Raw genomic sequence first — 19,135 nt, forward strand, 5'->3', positions numbered from 1 at the left:
AAAGGGGCCTGTCTGCTCAGGTATCCCTGCTGTCTAACCCAGTTGTTGATGACTGTGTTTGATGTGAAGTGGCTGAGTTATTCACAGCTCCAGACAGACGCTGAGAGCCAGGAGCAGGACAGAGAAGAGAAGGAGCAGGAAAAAAATGCAGTCAGACAGACAGATGGTTGAAGCAGCAGTTTAGGTTTCAGCGCAGATTCCCCACAGACTGTCTGGGTCAGCGTGGACACAAAAGGTCCACCTCTCTTTGCTTTGTGTCCACTCTTCCAGTCCTTCCTAAAAATAGAGAGAAAAGGGAAAACTGACTGAAAAGGGCAAGCCTCTCTTTCAAAGATTAGACAATGGCTTCGAGCGATTGATGAGTATGAGGTGAAGATGTTTCGTTTGTCTTTGCTCCATCTATTTCAGGGAGTTGGCTATGAGCAATATTTAATCAAGGAAGAAACTCAGAGTGAACATTACAGAGACTCTCTAGCAGTAACAAGGGCAAACGCCAGACAATATCACTGAACTTCAGAGCTGTCGAAGCAGCACTTTCACACCTGCTGTTACAGTCGATTGGTCCAGAGCATCCTTTAAATGAACTAGGTTGTGTAACATATCGTCTGGCGAGTTGAAAAGCCTGACATTAAAGGAGGTGAGACTGGAAAAGCGATGGAAGTAATTGCGTGAAAAATGAAAAAAAGAGAGAACTTGAGAGGTGAGGTAACCCTAACCCTGCCTACTTTTACACTCTAGCACTTTTTGGGCTAATTACTGCATGAAGTGGATTTCAGATGTTGTCCAATGGAACAAGCACTTAGTTTTAAGCATATTGAGACTTTAGCCTGCTTCATCTATCAACAAAATGAGTTTAATAGACTTTTTAACATGTCAAAGCAGAAAAAGCACAAGAGAAATGAGTTTGCATTTCATTTAATTGAGCCAGTTTCAGGGCTTTCCTATTGTGTATACCTACATGGCTTACCTGGACAATTAAAGAGGACATATTGTGTGTATATTGTCTTTATTCTGGGGCTCTACTGGAATATCTTTGCATGATTTACAACACGAACATGTATCTGCCTCCCTCCGTCAGAGAGGCCATTTTAGCTCCCTCTTATGGAGAATCTACAGGCTGTGAAATGGGAACGTGTGAGTTTAGAGACAAATCAGTGAGGTGGTTTGCATCTAAAAGCAGACATTGCTCAGGCTATACAGTCACATTTAGGCTTAGTGAGTAGAGCAGAAAGATGAACTCAAGAAATGTAATCAGAAAGAGGACAGAAGGAAAGGATTGAATCACCCATTAGGTAAAAAAATAGGCAGTCTTCTCAGTCTGCCCTGCATCTAAGTACATGTAAAACTAATATATTGGAGGATCAATACCCTCAAGTGTGGGTAATCATGAATATCTAAGACCTCAAATTGAATCATGGATCAATAAGTAAAAGGAGCAGGACCTCTATTTTACCCAAACACACAGTTATTTCTCATCTGTGTTTAAAACTGCAACAGAAAGACATTCAGAGGTTTAGTAATACTTACATTAAAACTTTAAACATCTGTAATAAAGGGGAGGGGGGGGAAAAAAGGACACAGCTTTAAATGAAAGCAAAGCATTTTATTAGATGCTGTATTCAATATTGAAATACAAAAGGCACTGAAATCTGCTCTCCCAACACAATGCATACAGAGATGTATGAATTAATACGAATCTTCTATAACATGATGGATGTAGGATCAAACTTTATATTAGACCATTATCTGTTGAAAAGAACGTTAAACACAAACTCTGGATTTGCATTTGTTCTTCAGGGATCGCTGTATTATTGACATATGTTACATCTGAGCCGATGTTTTAAAAACAGTACATCAAGGAAAACATACATAAGCATGTTTTTTTTTTTCCCCAAATGAGAAATAACATAGAAAATATACATCAGTACACAAATAATTTAGGGCTTGGTGGTAGTTTTACAGAGGTACGAAGAAGACTGTCGAGCATTGAAATTCCTTTTGAATAATTAAAAAAAAAAATGAGAATGCAATATATTAGCTGCTTACTGGTGATACTGAGACATTGACTCTCTTTTTAAATGTTATGGCAAATTCACACTGATCTAATAGAAATTACACATCAGGAAAAACATGTCCAGCGTCTCCTGTCATACCAGTGACAGTCAGACTTCATTATTGTGATTATTTCTAATGATTCACACTGTAGCACTTCTACCTGAAAAAATAAACCTTCCCTCCTCCTGCCTATACTGTTAGTACTGAAATTAACAAGAGATTGAGACTGACTCGACCAATTAAAACCAGCTGTACGAATTTCAGCCGTCAATCTACTTTGATATTGTCAATTTTTCGTAGTTAGTATTTCGTTGGTATCCTTAGGAACCAGTAACAATGGTAGCGAACAGGAGAAACAAGATTTACTTGAAGCTGCTTCATCAACCATTAATATGATACAGAAAAAAATGAATTAGTTTGATGCTTAAGCAAGAAAAAATTCCCTAAAAGTGAAACTAAATCATAGTTTACACTCTGTTAACAGGTATGAAAATAACTGAGGCAAAGCGCATTGATTCTCACTGCAGATGTGATCTTAATGTAGAAACCATTATCTGAATACAAGAAGGAGCAGATTCACTAGAACATAAAATAAAAAAGGAACTCCACTAATTTTCTGACACCACAGTGGTTTTTCCAAAAAATGTCTTAAAGAAAATTTTGGTTTCAGACAAAAGTTTGCTGTACCACACTCTGAAAGTGATGGAGGCTCCCTCATGTTGTCAAAGACTTTCATTTATCTTACTGAATTAAAGACTCTGGACCTAAATGAATAATTGCAGTAACAATGATGTCCAAAACACTCAGGCGGACTACTATTACAAAACTATATGTTGAATTTTTATTATTTTTCATCTTCATTTGATTGAAATGTGTGGTACGCGAAAGCAAAAGCCAAACTGGCTTCAAACAATAAAGAGAAATGCTTTTTCAAGACTGAAAAAAATTTGAAAAAATTGCTAATCAATGACACACAGAAACACTTCATCTCATTTATATATTACAGGATCAAAGTCCACTCTCGCTGTGGAGGAACAAAACCGTACTGCAGCCACATGAATACATGTGACCAACATGCCAGTACTCACGCACGTACACGATCACACATTACACTGAAGAGCATTGCCGAAAAAAAGTGCACACGAAATATACAGAGCCAAGACACACTGAAATAGCAATCAGTCAACTTCATTCATGCTTTCCACCCCCAGGATGCACTAGATGTGAGAGTTTCCCCTTGACTGCTTTTTTCTTTTTTGTTTAAACCCCAGCAGAGTCGCATGATGTCGCTCTGCAGGAGACATGCTGGACATGAAAAGCATAGATAACGTGGGGATTTGTATGTGCAGTAATAGTGGGGAGGGGTGAAAGGAGGGGGAGGTGGGGGCTATTAACGTAGCCTCACCTGGTTCAAGGTCTATTCATTATAAGGTTAGATTTTAATTTGCAGCCGCTGCCAAACTTCCTGATTGATTCAGCTTTGTAATAGTTTATCTAGACCTGATAACATATAAACCTTGACCTTTTAAACAGAGCTTAGTTTAGCTCAGTCGACCATTAGTTGTTTCCCTGGAAGGCTCCCTGAGCAGCGGTGGATGCTGCACCGGCGGCGGCTGTTTGGAAGGTCTTATTGGTTAGGACGCCCTGGGAGAATTCCTGCTGGGCCTTCTGGAAACTGGCTCCAGTCCGGCGGTACATGCTGTGGACCTGAGGAGGAGGAGATAATGAGCAAATGGCTGAGTTTTCAATATTTTAGAAAGACACACTGGAGAGAGGGATGTGACACCTGAACCCCATTTAACACCTGTATTAATGTGCGATCTGTATCTGGGTACAGTATCTGGATAATGACGTGCAATCTGTGGCTCTCTGCATTTACAGCTGGTATTAAAATGCACTCTTTTTTTTCACAGCTGTTCCTGCAATGAGATCCGAGCTCAATGTGAAACTTAACTAGGCAGAGCTGGCAGACTTGTCAAAAAACACAGTGCATCCCTGGTCAAGGAAACTGCTGGCATGAACTGATGTCCTTCATTTCTACATCAACTTTTTTGCAAAGGAAGACTTTTAGCTACTGATTCTCCTTGTAGATTATGCTTTTTTTTTTTTTAGCTGGCAGGAATTGGCAAAGCAAGGTGACCTTTTTAACTTACTAAGCTGATTTCTGGCTGAAATCTAATCACAATGTGAGATTCATACTCATAAGTTAAAGCTCCAATTAGTCTAACGAGAACATCTGCTGTAAACGTTCATTTACATGGACACATTACATATTTAAACTCTCACCATCTTGAGCAGGATGACTGACAGCACGGCACACATGGTGAAGAGGATGGCCACTGTGATCATGATGGCTCCCACTGCCTTGTTCGTTCCGATGATGGTGAAGGCGGCGATCCAGCCACTGGAGTCAACAGAGATCATTATGTTTTAGGTGGTGAAAGAACAACTTTAGTTATACTGAAGGTCATTTCCCACAGAGAGAAGAAACACAGGTGTATAATACAGTGTATATGTGTGTGTATTCTCGTCAGGAGTTGGGTTAGATTTAGGGAAGAGACGAAGAATGAAAAGCTGAAAAGAAGAGACAGAATGAGAATTTTTTTAAAGAGTAATTGAAATCACTCAAAAGATGAACACGATAAAAGTGGTATCATTCTTACAACATGAATGCATGATTTTAAAGCATTTTTTGAAGTACACTTTCATAATATCCTAAAAGTACTCTTTGTAGTTTTTAAAATTGATGCTGCTTTGTGATTTACATCTTATCTACAAAGGAAGTGCTACTAGATGTAACTAATGTCACAATTACATTAACATTAAAAACTAGAACAGTTCCCCTTGACTGTGTGTGGTCTGTCATTATGCAAAGTGCCATCACGAAATCACAAGTGGCATTATACGAAACCAGGAGCCACTCAGACACTTGTCATTCTGAAATCAAAGTGTTTCTTCAAAGCAGACATTGGGAAACAAAAAACAAGTTATAATGTAATACAATGTGGAGTATTAACTAAGCACTCATCTACTTATGTAATAAAAGCATATTTATCTATTTGGTCATTTTCAGACCACTACACTGAGGGAGAACTTGCTATTTGCTAATCAAATATCTAATATTATTATCTAATATTTGCCTTTATTTACTCTTATCATTAATATTCATGACTATAATAGAACATACAAAGTCACAAGTATATGTAAAAAAAAGAAGAAGTGACAGATAAAGTATAAACAAACATAACCAATGTAACTTAAAGTGAAAATTAAAAGAAGAAAAAATGAAAACCAGTATTGAAAAATGTGTCAGTACAAATTGTTTTAAAAAGTAAAAAAATCAGAACTGACAGCAACAGCCCTCCAAGGTCCAGCAGCCGGAGGTTTCATTGTGTTTAAAGTCCATCAGTTCACCACTTATCTTGTATTTCCAAAAGCAAAATATTTACTTTACACGGATAGAGCACGCAGAGAGAGTGCGACTGTTGGCAGAACGAAGCAGAGGCAGCGAGCAGCAGAAACTTACAGAGTTACCAGCAGACAAAGAGGCAGCAGGCTAGAGGCTGAAGGATGGAAAGTCTCTGTCAGAAGAAATGGAAGAATGCAGAAATTCAGGAAAAAAAGAGAGAGAGAGGACAGCAGCTTAGCTGTTTGGCTTCACTTCAGATACTCAAGACAAGGAACCAGAAGTAAACAGTCAGTTTCAGACTCGGACTGGACGCAATGTTAGTTTGTGTGATCAGTAAATAGTTATTAACATGTTCAAATTGACTATTTCTTTTAAAATATGGATGAGAATAAATTCACAGTTCATTTTACTTTTCTATTCTAACTAAAGTAATACTGAATGACTTGATTAATTGTAGAATTTGCAAAAAACTGTGTATGATCATTTTGTCACTAAAAACAAAAACTTCTTTTTCAAATCAATGTTAATTTAAAGCTTCATTTGTTGATGAATCAGTGAGTCACATTTGGCAATATTTGGCCAAATATACAAATTTAATGACTGGGATGTGAAATTGGACATTTCTTCAACTGACTGAATTATTTGTATCAAACTAAAATGGTTGGAGTCTAGGCTACATTTGTTTGAACCATTTACTGAACAAAACATCATGTATCACCTTCATGTTTCTGATCACATTTTGGAGACACCAGTGATCAGTGGAGAAACTATCCAAACCAGTTACAGCGTGTGACCCACCTGTTGCCCCACTTGGGGATGCCGACGGACTGGATGATGAAGATCACCACTTGGCAGAAAAACACAAAGAAGAAGAAGAAGAAGCTGAAGGAGCTGTCAGTCCTGAAAATGAGAAAACAAAATATTACACTCTGGAAAATATATTCAGTGAATCTTACAAATAAATAATGGACAAAGTTAAAGCAGAGGATGACATTTCCTCTGTTCATTATCTATATTGGGACGTCATAGTGTGCATTACTGCTCTTATACCATGTGCAAATATTGAACTGCTGTGGTTAATGTGTGTATTTACTTGTAATATAGTTTTAACGTTTGTTTTGTTTTTCAATTCACAAATGAGACCCTCTGTTGCCATGGTTACCTTACAGTTTAACATATCATTTAGATTAGTGGCTGACCTATATGATGAAACTGCTGATTGAAGAGCCACACAGCCATATGTACTATAATAATGATGAAAATCAAGAACACTACATTATTATGCTAAGTTACATATGAGTGGTTGGCATGGAAACATAGTGGTTAAAATTGTATAAATAAAGATTTCTCCTGAGGGATCAAGTATCTCATGTATTATTATACTTATTAGACCATAGATGGTTAAAATAATCAACTGGGCCACAGAGACCATACATACATATTCCTAGATACACAGAAGGAGAACTCACTTGAAGGCCTTGTAGACGGGCCGGTACCAGCAGAGGAAGGAACAAGGAGCGAAGAGGATAAGCCAGAGAATGGAGAGGCCAAAATCCACACCGTAGGATGCATCAGTGGTGAAGTACGCCAGACAGGCCAGTAGGTTGAGGAACAGAGTCATACAGTTGACTGAAGAAGCAGAGGAGAGACAGCAGTCAGTGACACCAGTACTAATTATAATAACATTACCAATGATTAGTAGCATTAGGTTTATTTAAAGTGACATTTTTATTTAAAGTCAGAGTTGGCTGCAGAGACTAAACAATTAAAACATCATTAAATGCTGCATTAGCCACATCATCACTGATACTAGTGTAACCACCAGGTGGCACAGTAAGTGATGTCAATTCAAATGTGTGCCTTAGATATCAAACTTACACCAGTGCTGCTCATTGAAAGAAAATACAGTTCAGTTAGTATTTAGAAATAACTTTTAGTCTCCAAGATCAAATGACATTATAACATTTTCAAATCTGGTTTAATCTGTCTACTCAGATAAAATTAATGCATATAATTGTTGAACTAACTGTTTCATATTTGAACCTTGAAGCTCACATTTCAGCTTCGACAAACACTGCACATCCGTGTGCTTTGATCTTAGTGTACTCACACATCCAGAGATAGTACATCATCTTGCAGACTCTCTGGTACTCCGGGGGGATTTCCTCTGAGAAGTCCTGATAGAAACATGGTTTGATGGGGAAGAATTTGGGAAGTGGAGGCCAGTTGTTCTCTTTAACTGTAGGGACAGACACAACATCTGTTAGGAAGGTAGAGCTCGTATGTTCTTATGTTTATAATATTTCTTAATAAGGAAATCTGCAGTTGTTTCAAACACACTGACTCATCCATGCAAGGTGACCTTTTGCAGTATAGATGCAAACTTTCTAAAATCAAACACACTCTCATATGTGTGGGAGTCAATACAGCATCCTGGTAAGATAATATGTCACATTAACAGTAAAGACAGCAATAAAAGGAAACGCAGTATTACACCGAGCAGCACTGCAACAACATAAGGAAGCTTGCAGACAAACACTTGTGGTTAAATATTTACTTTGAAAAGGCGACTGCAGCCACTAGATAAGCTATGGGTGTATGTATATTACACAGTCATAGAGTCGGTCAAAGACTTCAGGACTTCTAGCACAGATTTTGTGTCTTTAGTGTATAACAATGTCTGATTATGGGAACATCTGACTACCTACATCTAGTACCAACATGAACACCTGTACATTTTCTGATAACCTATTAATCCCCCCCAGGTGTAAATTACACAGATATGAAAGAGGGTTTAAGCAAGCCAATAGCTTAATTTAAAATGCTGTAAATAGCATGTCTGCAGTTTTAATTTGATAAACTAGAACTGCAGCAATTATACAACTGATTGGCAGAAGGCTAATTAGCATCTATTTTGATTATCAATCATTTTAGTCATCTTTTCAGATTCTCGAATGTGACATTTTAATGCATAATTATTTAATCAATACTTATTTAATGTAGATTATATCTGGGGCTTGTACTGTGTCTTCAAAACAAGACGTCACCTTGTAAGTAATATTCATTATTTTCTGCGTTTCAAAAATCAAAACGATTATCAAGAAAATAATTGGCAGATTAATCAATGATGAAAATACTCGTTAGTTGCAGCCCTACATGTTTGTTAATTGACTGTCTGATTCAGCACTGTAGTGGGGGCAACATACATGGAGGCTGTAGATTTTCAATGCAAGTCTACGTCAACAACTACGTCTAACTCAGCAAATAACCTCAAATTGGAAACTCAAAGACTTTACAGCATCTATGGTTTTGTCCATAGTTGCCACCAACATCCTGTATTTAATGACCTTTAGTAAATAGGAGTTTAATATACATTTCATATTCTTCTGTAATATCAGATAACAGAAAATTGTTGTCTGGGAGACTGCATCCTCTACAGGCCTGTTTATAAGGTATCATTTCAAAGTCTGTGCAAGGATGTAAACAAGGAGTCTCATAGTCCCTTCTGATACATAATGCACACATTGCACATTGTTTTCCTGTCTCAGTCTGTCAGAAAACGAGTGCTGCTTTCGATACTTGTGCAGAGAGAAGAGAGGGTAGGATTTGTGTGTAATGACCTCCCGATCCTCTGCTCTGTAGCTCCTGCTCTCTGCGGTCCAGCTCTGCAGCTTTCCTCTCCAGCTCCTCTTGCTGCCTCAGCAGGTTGGCCTGAGCTGCAGCGGCAGTCGCCTGGAAAAAGAAGACATAGAAACACTTTCCTTAACGAGCACACTGAAGGTAAGAGAAGGCGTTGTGATGACATAAGTGGAGAGACATTTCGGGAGCTTTTAGTAGACTCAAATTACATACAGAGACATTAGATCCTTAAAAATCGCAAATATATAAAACACACACAGCCTGCATTATATATTCAACACTTTACATATGCAACATCTGCAATTAGGGGGAAGCTACCATTCATTTTTATGGAGGCTACATGCAGATGTCAACAGCCCTTCTCAAAGCATATTTGCATTTTTAGAAGGCCATAACACTGTCCGTAAGTCCAAAAATAGATATCTATGATCATTATATCGAATAGTCTTACTTGGCAGAAAAACTGAGGAGCTATAGTCCTGTTCATGAATATTCATGAGACTAGCAGTGGAGCAAGGAGACTCATTACAGTGTTGTGTAAACTGAGTAGATGCTGAAGATATAACATCCTCGGGTAACACTTGCTATCTAGGGATGGAGAGTGGAAGACTTGCTCTTTACCACATCCAGCTTCCATCAGAGACACCCACAGGTCTGAAATACACAATAACTGTTTTCTAAAGGTAAAATCAAGTGTGACTATATGAGTCAGATGTTGTTTGGTTCTCTATTGTTATGCCTAGAAAAGAAAAAACAATAATGCAGTTGTGCCTTGAGCAAAACAGCAAAAGCATAGAGTGTCTTTACACGTTGCTAAAAATGATAAATGGTGTATCTGCTGTCTTTTAGAGGTTAACATTTGACCTTTAGTCATCCATCAACAGTGTAATTGTTTTTAAAAGGCATGTTTGATTTACGTTAGCCTAAAAAATATTGTTTTCAAAGAATTAGCAGTATCTGGGAAATCACATTTGAGTTAAACGCCTTTAATTTTCTGCTCAAATAAGATTAACAACATTTAAAAGATGGAACACTCATTCAAAGACTGTTTTTTTCTCTTTCTGGCCAATTGTACTTGCACAATTCTTTTGGTGGGAAGATTGTAAGATGAAAAACTTTACACTGTCCACTTATTCTGTGTACTACCAGTGTTGGGGAGTAACTAGTTACATGTAACGCTATTACATACAGTACTTTAATTACAAAATAAATGTAACTGTAATCCGTTACAGTTACTGATGAAAATGTTAATGATTACTAAGCAGGTTACATCTGAAGTCAGAAGATTAACATGTTAGCACACATGGACTTAAATGGCGTCACAGTACCAATTAAGGCCATGCCATACTTTGACTTTTTTCATAAAATATCTTTATTTTATATTCCAAAACCTACATGAGAACTAATGAATATATTTTCAAATGAGAGCTACATTATGCTTTGTAAGACATTACCTCCCTTATAAATCATGTCAGTATCCATTAAAAACAGCTGAACTTAGATTTTGGTGCTTAATGGGAACACTTACCCTATCAGCTGAAGACATTGGTTAGGAAATTAGAAATGTAATCAAAAGTAATCAAATGTAATAAGCAATTGAAATAGTTACATTACTATTTTAAATAGGGTAACTAGTAATCTGTAACCTATTACATTTCCAAAGTAACCATCCCAACCCTGTGTACTACCACGCCTAACTCCAGTGAAAGTAAAAGTATAAGCAGCTAAAACTATTAAAATAAGAAGCGAACCAAGAGAAGTACTGTCCCTCTTTCTACTTTAAAATAGTATTTTTCATTGCAGCAGAGAAGTGGAGGGTTTGAAGGAGAGAGTGCTGTACTTATATCCAGTATGATGACGTGACTCACCTGCGGACTGGGCTCTGTAGACGGCTGCAACACCGCAGGCTGGTAGGGGGCGGCTGGAGTGGTGTGAACAGCTAAACTGTCCTGAAATAATAATAATAAGCAAACAAATCCACGGTGACTGTGAGAAATACAAGGATGAGACAACAGGGCCGAGAAAAGATGAAGAAAAAAATGAAGGGAGACGGGTGAGATAAGAGAGAGAGAGAGAGAGAGAGAGAGAGATGAGAGAGAGAGAGAGAGAGAGAGAGAGAGAGAGAGAGAGAGAGAGAGAGAGAGAGAGAGAGAGAGAGAGAGAGAGAGAGAGAGAGAGAGAAGATAAGAGAGAGAATAAAACAGTTTAAGGAGTTTGAAGAGAAAGAGAAACTAAAAAGGTAAAGATGGGAGAAGAAAGGGGTAAAAGAAAACAGGATAATAGTCTTACTGTGGGATGAGCGGGGAAAGCGCTGAACTGGTCGACCGACTCTAAGTTGGAGTTGGTCGCTTGTGTGACAGAAGGATCCTGAAAAACACCCAAAAACATCACATCAGTTTATTCAGCTGAGAGTCAACGATATCTAAAACTAACTATGAAACAACTGTGTACTTTTTATACACCCAACTCATCTATTTATTTGTGCTTTTTATTATTCTGTTCTATTATAACAGACGATAAAGTTTCTGAACCTGAATAAATAAACAGATCCTACTTAAGAGTCAACTCTGTTCACAATCAGCTCAATCTGCATTTCTTTGATATAAATCACTTGACGTCTGTGAGTTTCTGTTGATCCTTTGAGTGTTTCTTGTGTATTTGACCAGATCGAGGTCAGGGTAGATATTGATATAGCAACAAATTACAACAAAGTTATCTCAAGGCACTTTTCACATAGAGCAATATTTTTCTTTATTTTTTTTAAAGTTATATAGGCAGCATTTTATCTATCTTTGTTCCTCTTTCTTAATTCAATTTTAATATATACATACATGTTTTTTTGTTTATGTTTATTTATACCTCCCCCAGTAAAGCTGCACTGATGTCATTTTATACAATAAAGTTTGCTGTTAAACTAAAATATCACATCCTCCATTACATATCTTTGTCACCAGTGTTTGATAACTACAGTTGAGGGATCATTGCAAAATATGTGTGTATAATAATAATGTATTTATTCCCCTGTGAATGTCTAGACAGGATAAGTGGTTTGGAAAATGAATGAATGAATGAATGAATGAATGAATGAATGAATGAATGAATATATTCTGTATATATAAGATTATCAGCCGATGTATTGATGTCTGACTTTTTGATAAACCCTGATAAACAGACTTGGAGAAGTTGCGTAGACTGTGGTCTTAACTACCCCAGTCCAGTACTGGGTTATGTACTGGGTGATGTACAGGAGGACCACAGGCATTACAGTCATGACATGTTGCTTCATTTCTACAGAGGACACTCTGTTCTTATACTTGTTTGACCCACTGTTACAACTTTGGCACTAACACAGTATTTAGTTCAACTGTACTCCAACCTTGACCTTTCATATTTAACCACAGAAAAACACTAAAATATTTATTCCTGTTTATCTTACTGTGTGTTCAACAGAAGTGTCCCTGAGAAACTTTAATTTCCTCAAACATTTTTCTCAGGTAAACAAAACAAAAACCAAAACAGGCCAGACTAAAATATGCTTAGACAAACTCATAAAGTGAAGTACAATAACAAACGGCCATTGTTGCAATAACCTCTGACGGTCCCGATCAATCATTACCTCAGAAGAAGTCGCTCCTCAACAGATGTGAGGCACGGAGTATGGGTAAATATTAATTTGGTCTAGTGAACGATCAAAGACCTGACGATTCATTTAACTGTGTCAAACTGATGTGTGAAAGTCTGACAAAAGCAGCTTCTGATAAACTCCATAAAAAATCCATGAATTTTCCAAGACATTCCAGGAATGTGTCCAAGTACTTCTAAGATTATCTTACTTGCTGGATTATTGATGCTGTTTTACAGTTTAAAAAAACCAAAAACACTAAATTAGTAAACACTGTTTGCCTGCTATTAGGCTTTATGTAGAAGGAAAACAGCTGAAAACATAATCTTATCTGTCAAAAAACTTCCAAACACACATCCTTGTATATGGCATTTGTAATGATCCAATAACCTCAGATATTCCCTGAGTATCAGTGAGTATCGGTTCCTTTAAGAGTATTTTAAATGTCCTAATAATCCCTGCCATAAAAAGACCATGGATTTGTCAAAGTGCTTCTTTACTGGATTATTAATGCTGTTTTACAGTTTTAAAAAAACCCACTAAATTAGTAAACACTGTTTGCCTGCTATTAGGCTTTATGTAGAAGGAAAACAGTTGAGAATATCATCTAATCTGTCAAAGTCTTCATATCAAATCTCCAAAAAGACACATCCTTTTATATGAAGTTTGTAATGATCCAATAACTTCAAATATTCCTTGAGCATCAGTGAGTATCAGTTCCTTTAAGAGTATTTTAAACATCCTAATAATCACTGCCATAAAATTTCCATGAATTTTCCAAGACATTCCAGGAATTTGTCAAAGTGCTTCTAGGATGAGCTTCTTTACTGGATTATTAATGCTGCACTGAATTAGTAAACACTGTTTGCCTGCTATTAGGCTTTACATAGAAGGAAAACAGTTGAGAATATCATCTAATCTGTCAAAATCTTCATATCAAATCTCCAAAAAGACACATCCTTTTATATGAAGTTTGTAATGATCCAGTGACTTCAGATATTCCCTGAGCATCAGCTCCTCTAAGAGTATTTCAAATGTCCTAATAATCACTGTCAGGATACCAATAAACATCCCACAATATTCCAGAAATGTAATGTCAGTTTTTAGAAAAGGAAAACATTAAACTGACTGACAGTCTTGTGGGACAGTGGTTGTCTATATTTATTTCAGCATATTTACAGTGGAGTATTTTTAAGGGGTAGGTTGACAGATGTAACTAATATTTAATGACACCAAAGTACACTACAGTCCCCAGATAACACTGCAGCAGTTGTCTAAGCAGTCTTGTTCACGCTGAAAGCAGCAGAGGGGATTTTTTTTTTGGGGGGGGGGGGGGGACTTTTGTGCAACTGATAAATGAAATTCAGTCTAACCTAAACAACTGTAAAGAAACATTTTTACAATCTGTGTCAAATTCTCCCTTAATGAGGTCAGAACACGGACCTCACATGATAGCCGAGCACATCGCTCACGGGTCACGTGATTAAAACTGTGACCTCATCGGTTGCTTATCTGCTCCTGACACACCTGTCAACATTCCCAGCAGGAAACATGGAAGTCTGGATAGTTTCACTCCTTCATACTTAGGAGGGAGGAAAAATGTGGTGAAATACAACAGCTGAACATCTACAGCTGATGTTTTCAATCATATTTTATAGTTACTTATTAAAAGAGTAATCACACAGGCAGCAGGGTGGGGCTGGTGTACTCTTTCTTTTTTTTTTTTTTTTTCAGAAGGAACCATTTGTTGATCACAGCTGCCGATGGTGATATTCAAAACTGCTTATTATGCAAAAAAGTGTTTACCATTTACCACAATGTTAAAGCAGGAAAGACATCCTGCTGAGTATCATCTGATAAGGTCAGCTGGTGTCTTTTGATGACACGGCTTAGACAGAAATGAAACAGAAATACTGAACAGAAAGGTGACTAAGCCTCTCTGAATTAAAAAGACAGCTGAGATGAGCCAAAACTTTGACCACGTCATGTTTAAAATATCAGCAAATCGACGTGGAGATGCACACAGAAGCACCTCTCTGTAGATATGGGTGATCAAGTCTGGCTGTTCCTCTCATTACGACTGAGAGTAAAAATAGATTCAGAATCAAAACAGCATGATATCCTGATGTTAAAATCTCTGTACAGGGAAACAGGTCTTGCTGTGACAGTCATGGGGTGTGGCTGTTTGTATCTATTTCATAACTACAGTTTATTATTCTAACTAAATAGGCTTAATCTACTCTTTATAATGTTTAATTCAACAGGATTACAGTGCTATGTCTCATGATTCGTGAAAAAAACCCCACAAACTTTTACTTCAAGGTCACAAAGAGCTTACATTTTAAATTATTCTATTATTTGATCCTCTTAAATTTCTTTCAGCATGATAATTATTTTAATGTAAGTCACCACAGACTCCAGGAACTGCATATATGTAACAGCTTAAAGGTGAACTGAGCAATATACAACATATTCCCGCTGCTAGCAGGTTATTTATTCAGTCGCTTCCACACCCAGCAAACAAACAGTGGTCTCTGCTGACATCACAGCCCATTGTGCACCTGATATCATAAAGTGTGACTGTGCACAACTGTAAAAACATCGGTTATATAATAATAATGAAATCGCAGAAGAGTTTTTACTGACTCTGACATTTGATATGTAACGTCATATCATATGAGTCGCCATTAAATACGTTGTAACACTGTACAGTATGCGTGATGTCAGTTTGCCCTCGAGTCATGATTTCACTTTGCAAACTGTCAGTTGAAGTCCTCTACAGTTTGTACTCGAAAAGTGAGACAATCATGGATAAATGTCTTCAGTATTCAGGGTGATTTATAGAAATAAACTGGAATAAATGAGTACATACAGGCCTAATGTGGTGCTCTAACCTACATCAGATCTTATCTCGTACAGTCTTGAAAGGCAGCGTAATCTGTGTGTTCTGGGTACTGTGTGTTAAATTTCAACTCACTCTTCATGTTCCTCTATTTTCTGAGGAAGGTTCCTGTGACCAAACGGTCATGCTCCTTTCAAAGCACTGCAACAGAGACAGAGTTGTGCCTCTTATCCTGATTCCCAATTTCAGCCACTCCATATGACATATAAAAGAAATGCTAATGGAGGTTTATGGTCATTATCATTGAGAAACATACATATGGAGTGTGTTGGGTTGGAGAAATGCTACAGATAAGAAAAAGCTTTACTTCTGTGTGTCTTTAAGTTAATATAAATAAAAGTTACCTTTAAAAAATACTAATTAACAGTTGACAGTAAACACAATGTTAGAAATACAAAAAGTGCTGCCTATATGTTCCAAATTTGCATCTTCAGAAATTGAGGCCAAGACATATCCTACGGCCCTTTGGGAGCATTTGAAATGGATGGAAGCCAATGGATTGTATAGGAAAGACATCAAGTATAGTATGATTATATATATTTAATAGTCAGTAAATAAACTAAAATAAATAAATGTCAAACACATAAAGAAACACTTCACATCTGAAGGTCAGCCACTTTCAGGTGGAAGTAACAAGAGTCTGCTGGCTTCCTGAGGCTAATGTGTGATTTTGGGCTCTGAAAATAAAATAAACTTGACTACTTATAAACACTGACTAATATTATCTGTGGACACAGCAGGCCAGCTGCCAATTCTTGGGAAGTTAACCGGATTCAATAACGTTTTCCACACAAAGACAATGAGCTTTGTATAGGCTGAGTAGACTACATCCTGTAGATAAAAAGAGTATTTTTCAAAGAGAAAACCATTCATGGAGGAAGATGGTAGTCTGGAAACTAACGGTGCCTGTAGGAGCCTACAGGTCTTAAACAGTGATGGAAGAATTGTTCTGATCCTTAACTTTAGAAAAAGTAGAAATCCAAAATGCTATAGGTGTTATCAGCTAAATGTACTTAAAGTATCAAAAATAAACGTGCTCATTAAGCAGACTGATTTTTTTATAGAGTGGTATATTATCATAGTATATTAATCAAAAGAGAGCATTTTAATGATGTAGTTTATCAAGGTAGCCCGTTTTAGACATTTAAGAGTAGATTATTAGTAAAATACTGCACTATATTGTAAGTGTATCATCTGTTTAATAATAATAATACAACATTATATATACTATATGGCACCTTTCTCATGTAGTGCATAACATTGTTCTTAATAAGAAAAGAGTAGATAAGTTACATAACATAAGTAACTATAGGAAAGAGTAGAAAATACAATGTTTCCCTCTGAAAAGTAGTGATAATGTAGCGTGTAAGTGTAAATACTCAAAGTACAAGGACCTCAAATTTGTAGTCAAATGCAGTCATTTAGTAAGTTATTTTCCACCTCTTAATTAAAATGATATCAAACCACAATAAACATGTTAGAAAATCTCTTTTAAAAGCAGTAGTAATGGTTGTAACGTGGCTTAAAAAAAAGGTTTGACACACATTCCTAGTTGGCTACAGTTTAACTTCCTGCAACTTAGCTCAAATGTTGCCCCGCCCCTTGTTCCCTAACACAACCCGCTGATTGGTCTAAGCCCTGCCAATCATACTGTCTTGACCAATGGCTGATCGGAGAGCAGCGGTAAGTCCCGCCCCCACCGTTTCCTGGCGTGCTAAGCTAAGTTTCATGACTGATATGCCAACCAGGACTCGACTTTTTTTTTTTTTTTTTTTTTTTTTTTTGCCTTATCAGCTATTCAACACAAAACTACGCACTTACATTGAACGGGTTGTCACCGGCTGGGTCCGCGAACGGGTTGTTATCATATCCCGACATTTTTAAAAAAGACTACGGGCTGTTTTATCCTCTCCGAGCGGGGAATAAACAACAAACTCCTCTCTGTCGCTTCAGTCGCCTCTCCTCTCCACTTCCTCGAATGAAACTTACAGCGCATGCGCACTGAGCCGACTGGGCAATGACGGTAACGTCAGATGACACGTAACAACGTCCGCGAAGAAAAAAAAAAAGTTTAATTAATTAATAAAAGTAAATAAATGTTTCGATCTCCTAAAAAAGAAACCCTGGTGGGAAAAAAGTAGAATAAATTAAAAATTAAATTAATTTTATTTTTTTAAATAAATAAACAAATCATACCAGGTGGATAAAAAATAAATAGGCCTACATTAAAAAACAGAACTTAAAAAAAGTTTCGATCTTTTAAAAAAAAAGTTTCAGCCTGTTGAAAAACTTGAAAAACATAAATAAAATAAATAAATTTGATCTGTTAAAAAAAAGCAACCCGGATAGATAAAATAAATACATAAATAAATTTAAAAAAGGTTTCGATCTATTAAAAAGAAGAGCAACTCAGGTGATTTCCAGCTATGAAAATGTAATTATAAACAAATGATGTCAAATTTTGCATGGTAAAAACAGTTTTTATATAGATAGATAGATAGATAGATAGATAGATAGATATCAGTGGTCCATGCTCAGTATAACACCAGGGACAGTGTGTGTTCATGTTAAATGCTTCAAGTGAATCATGTAGTCAGAAGTTCCTGTTTTTACACTGCTGCTATGTTATGCAATGCTGCGTCTTCTACACATCATTGGGCAAGAGGCAGGATACTCTCATGCAGGTCACCAGTCCATCACAGGGCTAAAATAGAGTAGACATATGACCATTCACACCTACAGGCGGATGTTTTGGTCTGTGGGAGGAAGCCAGAGTATCCAGAAAGAACCAACACAGGCTTGAGGAGAACACACAAACTCCACGCAGAAGGGCCCCAGCGGGGGGGGGTTGTGTGTGTGTGTGTGTGTGTGTGTGTGTGTGTGTGTGTGTGTGTGTGTGTGTGTTAATCCAAAAATAACACCAATCAATCAAGCAAGCAATCAATCAGTGTTACATAACTGTGAATTTTTAGTGTGATTTAAATTGTCATGTTTCTAAATTAATGTTTTAATGTGTTACTCTGACAATAACAGTAAAAGATCAATAAAGTATGTTGGTATTTATTTACCTAAGAAAATGATTTATTCACAAACAGAAGCTTTTAGGTTCCTAATACTCTCTCCTTCTTTTTTGATTGAGTTTAAATCTCTTATAACTATTTAATTCTAAATTTATTTTGAATATTTATTAGTCTCCCATTGCATTGATTAATTTTGTTATAGCCTACTCCTTATTTTTTAATATCTATGTATTATTTGTTGTTGTTATCGGCACTCCTGCATTGTGTACTTGTTTTGTGCTGGACATAATAGGCAAAAATCATGCTGAATAAAGTTTTGTATTACAAAACAAAATAGAAGCAAAGTGCGCCACCTGTTGGATTTCAGTTTAGTAATGTTGATGAAAAGATTTCCCTCCTTTTACTTGAGTGTGAAATGCTCCTCTTTGTGATGACCCCTGGTGATCTGGTGTTTAATCAGGTGTTTACTGGTGTTTCTCCTGGTCCTG

The 19,135-nt window shown here is 36.9% G+C and overlaps 1 protein-coding gene across 1 annotated transcript; it reads right to left on the reverse strand.

The window, feature by feature from the left end:
- Window positions 1-1,582: 1,582 nt before the first annotated feature.
- On the reverse strand, window positions 1,583-17,589 carry scamp2 (secretory carrier membrane protein 2). The gene is made up of 9 exons (XM_053319115.1): window positions 17,449-17,589; window positions 11,393-11,470; window positions 10,972-11,052; window positions 9,085-9,196; window positions 7,575-7,703; window positions 6,934-7,093; window positions 6,263-6,364; window positions 4,342-4,459; window positions 1,583-3,762 (listed from the first exon to the last, which is right to left on the reverse strand). The coding sequence occupies exons 1-9, from the start codon at window positions 17,503-17,505 to the stop codon at window positions 3,613-3,615; spliced, it is 987 nt and encodes a 328-aa protein (XP_053175090.1). The 5' UTR covers window positions 17,506-17,589; the 3' UTR covers window positions 1,583-3,612.
- Window positions 17,590-19,135: the final 1,546 nt, after the last annotated feature.

Source organism: Scomber japonicus, chromosome 5 (genome assembly GCF_027409825.1).
Source record: "Scomber japonicus isolate fScoJap1 chromosome 5, fScoJap1.pri, whole genome shotgun sequence".
Lineage (NCBI taxonomy): Eukaryota > Metazoa > Chordata > Actinopteri > Scombriformes > Scombridae > Scomber > Scomber japonicus.

What these genes read in the sequence shown, in the direction of transcription:
- scamp2 (XM_053319115.1), bottom strand. Translation starts at nt 17,505, where the DNA reads ATGTCGGGATATGATAACAACCCGTTCGCGGACCCAGCCGGTGACAAC. An exon ending in ACAGAGCAGAGGATCGGGAG is followed by an intron (nt 7,704 to 9,084) that starts GTCATTACACAC and finishes CTGTCCCTACAG; the next exon opens with TTAAAGAGAACAACTGGCCT. An exon ending in ATCCCCAAGTGGGGCAACAG is followed by an intron (nt 4,460 to 6,262) that starts GTGGGTCACACG and finishes TGTTGACTCCAG; the next exon opens with TGGCTGGATCGCCGCCTTCA.